General features: G+C 41.0%; 1 protein-coding gene across 1 annotated transcript in view; it reads left to right on the forward strand.

Moving 5' to 3' along the window:
• The window catches only part of igfbp2b (insulin-like growth factor binding protein 2b), a 20,146-nt gene that overhangs the window by 10,139 nt on the left and 3,373 nt on the right, over positions 1–6,634 (forward strand). Inside the window, 2 exon segments of the mRNA XM_020621647.1 lie at positions 3,269–3,420; positions 3,963–3,985. Of these exon segments, the coding sequence (XP_020477303.1) occupies positions 3,269–3,420; positions 3,963–3,985 (175 nt within the window).

The raw sequence follows: 6,634 nt of genomic DNA on the forward strand, positions 1-6,634 counted from the left end.
ACGGTGGGGTCACTCCTGGGCGGATGGGTGGTTGAGAGGCGGCTGCTGCAATGACAGAGAGGCATTGATAATGGTAAACAGAAGATGGTGACTGTGCACCGACCTGCCTGGAAGGGAAGAATGGAGTACGGTGCGGAGGAAACAGTCCAAGGAGAGAAATAACACAGGTGCTGGTCTGAGGAGTAGAGCATATGAATAATCCAGAGCAGAAACAGGATCTAACGGTGTACAAACAGTATAAAAAAAAACAAAGTCAACACCAAGAGAGAATAGCCAATGGTCTAATCAAGTGCAGCTGGTGAGAAAGGAGTGAGAAACAGGTGTGCGTGATCAGTAATCAGGGGTGGAAAGACAGAGTAAGAGAGGTGAGAGAGGCAAGTGCAGCCAAGCAAACCTGACACATAGGATAAGGATAATAATCATAATCACCTTTATTTGGCCAAGTATACACACACAAGGAATTTGTTTTTAGTACAGAACCGAGGCAGCCATCTGCGGCGCCAAATCAACTGATGGCTCTAACCATCGGGGGCAACTTGGGGGTTCCGTGTCTTGCCCAAGGACACTTCAACATGTGGACTGCAGGCACAAAGATTCAAACTCCCAACTCTCCGGTTGGGAGACGACTGCTCTACCCAGTGATCTCAGTCGCCAGTTATCTCTGCTGCTCTGAGCTCTGGCCTCCTCACAGAGCTGTTAGCATGGCTTTAGACTCTTTGTTCCAACCATTTTAAAGCCAGTTTTAAAAAGTGAGGAGCCTGGAAAACTCTGAGTTATTTGTTAAATACACGTCACTCATAAGAATATTTTGGACCCAATCCAAAAAAGACACCTGAAAGACCTACCCAAACATGGCATGCATACAGTAACTTAAGTTCAACAAAGAGAGGCCTGATCAGAGGAGAACCCGAGCACAGCCATGCCCAATCCAAATAGACCCGAGGATAATTCAACGCAATCCAAAGTGGAGCTGAACCAAACAGATCACTAGAGGGAGAAAGCAAACACCAATAGCAGCACAAATAAACCAGTCCCTTAATTAGCAAGCAGGCTAGTGGTTAAGGCGCTCTCGCCGCTGCAGCCCGGGTTTGAATCAGGGTTGCATCAGAAAGGGCATCCGGCGTAAAACACGTGCCAAATGTCAACATGCGAGTCGTCAGTGTGACGATTTGCTGTGGCGACCCCTAAATGGGAAAAGCTAAAAGTGACTTTCTATAATCAGCCAAAAAATGTGCTAACATAAAAGAATTATGTCTTAATATTAAAGGTAAAGTCCTAAAAAAATCATTTATATACAATGGTTCAAATAAGATTTTGCATAAATAACAATAAATAGATCCTGGTCCTGCATACAAATACTGTAGCCAAGTGAACAAAATATAGACAAAAGACAATGCTCTCCTCTGTTTATTATCTGTCATTCAAAGTCCAAGACACTTAATTTAACAGCAGAAATCCTTTTGTAGAATAAACCGAGCTTCAGTTCCCCAGTCAGAACATTGCATCTTTGTATTATTTGGTTTATTTAAATTTCCAAGACTAAATCTGAACAGTGTTTCAGTGGTAAATGGCATGAGTTCAATCTGCCAGTTGACATCTCATTAGGATTTTACAGGTGCAAGTGAGAGGACATGATTTGTACAATACTGAACAGCAAGCAGTGTTCTCCTTTAATCCATCATGCAATATGGCCTATATGAAAAACACCATGTTATCAGTGACACATGATGTGGGGACAAGCAACACAAATTTCTTTGGACATAGCATTTCTATGAAAGGACCCATGTAAAAATTTTGTTGTACTTGTTCTGTGGGCAAATTTCCTAGAACAATTAAAAGCTGCACAGAAAACAAATCATGTTTTTTTCAACCCACTGGCAAAGTTGACAAAAAACACAAAAGCCTTAATGTGACTTGTTAGACAAATGTTTGTTGCAGTGCGGAAGCCATGCTTAGTTTTACCACCTGGCAGAGTGTGCACTGAAATAAAGAGATGCACATGGACACGCACAGAAATATCTCTGACAGCGTCAGAGCATGTGTGGCATGGAGCTCTGCAGATTCACTTGGAGAATTTACTGTCTCAGACTTGTGCTCCAGGTTTTACAGCACAAATTACAGACACACACTCAGAGCCTCTGGCAGGTACAGTAGATTAGATACTCCTTAAAAAAAATCCTTACTCAGCAAGAAACGCCTTCACCGGGAAAGCTTCCTCACAAGTCTGGACTTACCTTCAGTGTCTTGAAATCAAGCTCAGCTCTTTAATGCAGTCACTGCTTTTCTCATTTTTTCTGTTGAAATGTGTAAGTCCACAGTGATTATGACTGTGTCTATGTTGACAGATATACAGTACTAATACCATCATCTATTTGTGTTGTACATTACAATCATGCAGACAAATGACATCAGGACTAACATGAATTTATTTGCCATCATACTTTTTCTGCATCTGTCCTGAGTTAGCTTGTGTGTGTTTTGTCTCTCCTGTCTTCACCAAATATGGGGTATACTATTGTATAACTAGCAGAGGGAAACATGCCAAGAGCAGCTTCTCTGCTCAGAGGAGACCTGTGCAAACTGCATCCCGATGCCAGTGTAATTACAGCGATTGCAATGCCTCACTGTCCAGCGTAGTATTAGTAACATGTTGAATGAGGGACACAGGATGCCTCAAGGGCACAGAGTGACTTTGTCTTCTAATTCCAGGATTTAAGTGACTTGTTAAAGGCCCATAATTAGAAAAACATTTGCTTTTAATAGCAGTTTGTGATTAAAGAGATAAAGGAAGAAAATGTGTGTGAGTGTTTTAGATGGTAGTTGAGATGGCGAGGTGTGTGTGTGTGTGTGCGCTTTTGTATTACTTACATTATGGGGACTTATATGTGTGTGTGTGTGTGTGTGTGCGCCTTTGTATTACTTACATTATGGGGACTTATGGTTAAGGTTAGGATAAGTCTATAGGAAATGAATGTAAGTCAATGTAAAGTCCCCACAAGGAATGAAAACACAGTGTGTGTGCATGTGCTTGTAACATTTGTCAATTAATAGATACCCAAAAGCAGGACAAAGATTAGTTTCATGGTCAAAGATCTGACTCTGAAGAACCTGCCAAGTACTGAAAGTTACAATGTGATTAAAACCAGAGAGGCTGAGATAGCTTTAAATAACTTTTGTTGGACCCAAGCATAACGTCTGTCTTCAAGAAGGTTTAGGCAGATATTGTGTACTATACATCTAAGATTCTTTGTATGTTCACCTGCTGCAGAGGTGCATGGCACTGAGAATCCACTCACCAAGAGACCTCCCATAGATGCTCGATTTTGGCAGGAGTTGGCCAAGAGGCAGTACCTGAATGAGCAGAAAACCAAGATGAAGACAAATCAACTCGAGGACGCTCAGATACAAACAGTTCCTCAGGTACAAACTAAACATTTTACCCATAATTTAGGATTAATTTCCTTATAACTTGTCACTTATTCTAACTCAAAGTTCTAGTAAAGTTCTAAAGTTCTACAATAAAAAAAGATCACTAAATACTGCACCTCTTATTTCATATTTTTTCCCCAAACCTTTATATAATATCATGAACTCTTTTTAAAGCATTTCAAGTGGATGGCAGTCCACTGGCAGAAATAAATGATCTGTACATTTGTCCACTAGATCTGACATGCACAACAGCCTTTATTCTACAACACCAGGTTTTTCTTAGCCAATAACTGACACCTATCCACAAACCGCATTAGGTTAAAGTCAAAGGTATACATCTTTAAAAGCGTAACCACGCCCCCCACTCTTGTTATACTGTTCATGCCCAACAGAAAAGTGAACCGTTTCAACAAAACAAAACCCTGTTATACAGTATGTAGTATGAACACAGGGCCCTAGTAACTCCCTAAAAGTGGTGCTCTTTGCCCCACAGCAGCATTCCAACACTGATTTTCAGTTTACTATAGTTTTAGACTTGATGTCAAAGTGCAGATCAGTGATCAGTCTGCTTATCAAAAGCAAACAATAACAACAATGTGCTGTGTGTGCAAATGTGTTTGGGAGAATTGTGCCCTCTTGTGGCCACTCTTCCTCTCAAACAAACATACTGAACTGTGGGGGTGTGCACAGACACTTCTGATTGCTGACATTTTACCGTGCTTTTTACTGATGCATTTCTAATTAGGTACAAATGTTACAATAGCTGCACTGACACAGTGTGACTGAGTTAACTTAGCTTCAGTAAATGCATATAAAAAGCATTTTTATGCTTAAAAATGATATGGTTTGCCCTTTATGGTGACATGTCTGCTGGGTGTTTAAGCAATTTATAGATTAACCCCACTTCTACCCCCTTTCCCTCTCTTTTACTCTCATTAAACATAAAAAAATGTAAACAGCTCCTGGAATATCTTCAGTGGTGTGGGGTACAAACATATATTCTTTCAGTTTTGTGCAAATGAGCTTGGGCCCTGGGGGTTGTGCAGAGGAAGCCCCTTGACATCTCCACATAGTAAACAATGATATGCATTTGGCCATTTTCTCCTTCACTTAATTAACTATGCTGCAGCAGAACAAAACAAAATAATCATAAGCAGGAGGGTGCAAAACAACAGTCAAGATCATCAGCAGAAACAAAAGAGAATCCAGTAAAAGCTGTCATGTACCTTGAAGGGGGAGGAACTGCAGAGAGTCGGTGACAAGCATGGATGCACTTTGCTGTGGGTGGCCACATGAGGGCAAATACTGTACACTAAATGCACACATCACATCAGATCTGTCAAATTGCTCAAGTTCACAGATGACACAATGGTCATTGGTCTCATCCGAGTTGGTGATGATCAGCCTATAGACAGGAGGTTAAACAGCAGGCTTTGTGGTGTGGTCGTAACCACTTAGTGCTACACGATCAAAACAGTGACGATGACAGTGGACTTTAGGAAGGAAGCTGTCTTTTAATGTCTGGGCAGCAGTGAAACGGGACACACACTGTGGTATGGGTTTACTGTGTGTACGTCTTTATTATGGGAGAGAGCGCAAGACAAAGACAAACACTGTAAGAGAGATTGTGAAAGAGAGAAGCAGAGAGTGAAGGACTGCTTTTAATCCATATGTTCAGATGTCTGATAAGGTTTGTGGCAGACTACACCGCCTCCTGCCCTTCTCTCTCATCCTCAGCCAGCTAATCATAAGACTGGACCCCTTTGATCACACCAGTAGCTTGAAACCCCCTGGGTGTGTTACAGCAAAGTGTGTATGTGTGTGCATGTGCATGTGGATACATTTGAAGTGCATTTATGTGAAGAGGTGGAGACACTGAGAAATCATTACTAAAAAAGGGATGTTTCTGGATGTAGACCCTCAAAATAAATTTCTATAAACACACAATGTTTGTGTAACCTAGCTGGGCTGAGATATCCACCGCTGCATGAGCGATGTTTGTGGTGCATGCCTGAACCCAGATGTAACATCTTTGTATACGTTTTTATTTTGATTCTATATTGTTTTTGATATTGACCTGTGGTGGAGCTGATTGTATCTTGTATATATCTATCTATCTATATATAGATAGATAGATAGATAGATAGATAGATATACACTATATGACCCTGGTGCCTTCTGATGTAGTTAAGTTGGAAAGCCGATCGCTGGTCGACCCTCTTCAGGATGAGCAGTATAGGTAATGGATGGATGGACTATGATTTTGCAAAGAATGAGGATTGTGCAGGGTCACTATTAGCAAGGCTATACTTTGATTTCTCTGGAGAGAAGTGCTCCTGCATTTGGCTACAGCTGCGCTTGTCTCCACAGCGTTTTGCTTAGTAAAATACTGTCAAAAAGGAAAAGAGAAGACACCGTAGAATGTGGACACGACCGTTGCTGACTGAAAGGGGACGATGAGGTCTGTCCTTTTCTCTTTCTCCACTCTGACGTGGTACAAACTGGATGACACCTCAAAGAGACGGTCTTGGTCACTTCACAACACCACCAGTTTCTCGTCCTTTGTAAAGGTCCAACAAAACAATGCCCTCCAAGGAATATTTCCCGCTGTTTATGCGCCCGCGATGCTGCTTCCTGTTTGGTGCTGAAGAGAGCTCACCTGTTGTTTACAATGTTCACATCACTGTGTGACTGAACCAAGACTAAAGACTTAATAATATTAAACATGGTTGATTTTAATGAAACGTCAAGATGAGAAAAAGGCTGACTTACAACAGCTCGGATCACCATCTCACACCAAATGACTGAGATGACAGGAACATGACACAACTGTAGCAAGACTCTCATGATTTTAATCCAACACTGGAAATTTGTCATTCGGTGAAAGGCCAGCTTTGGTTACAGTGAGCAGCCTGGCAATTCATGTTCCACCAGACTCACATCAGTAATTCTGGTGGAACTTTCTGTTTGTCTAATTTCACCTCATAAAAATGTTAGCTGTTTATTTGTGACATTTTTACAAAGACACACAGAAGTATTTTATTTCCCTTTTTTGTCTTGGCCCCAAACCTAAGTCTAACTCATTCTTACTTTATTTCTGGTCTCTTTCTCATTTTCAAGTGACTTGAAGTTGTTTTCTTTCTAATTCTTTATGTAAATTTGCATTAATAGTTGCTTTTGTGTGAACTTTCTTCTCCTTTCATCA

The sequence above is a fragment of the Monopterus albus genome, unplaced genomic scaffold, assembly GCF_001952655.1.
Source record: "Monopterus albus unplaced genomic scaffold, M_albus_1.0 scaffold263.1, whole genome shotgun sequence".
Lineage (NCBI taxonomy): Eukaryota > Metazoa > Chordata > Actinopteri > Synbranchiformes > Synbranchidae > Monopterus > Monopterus albus.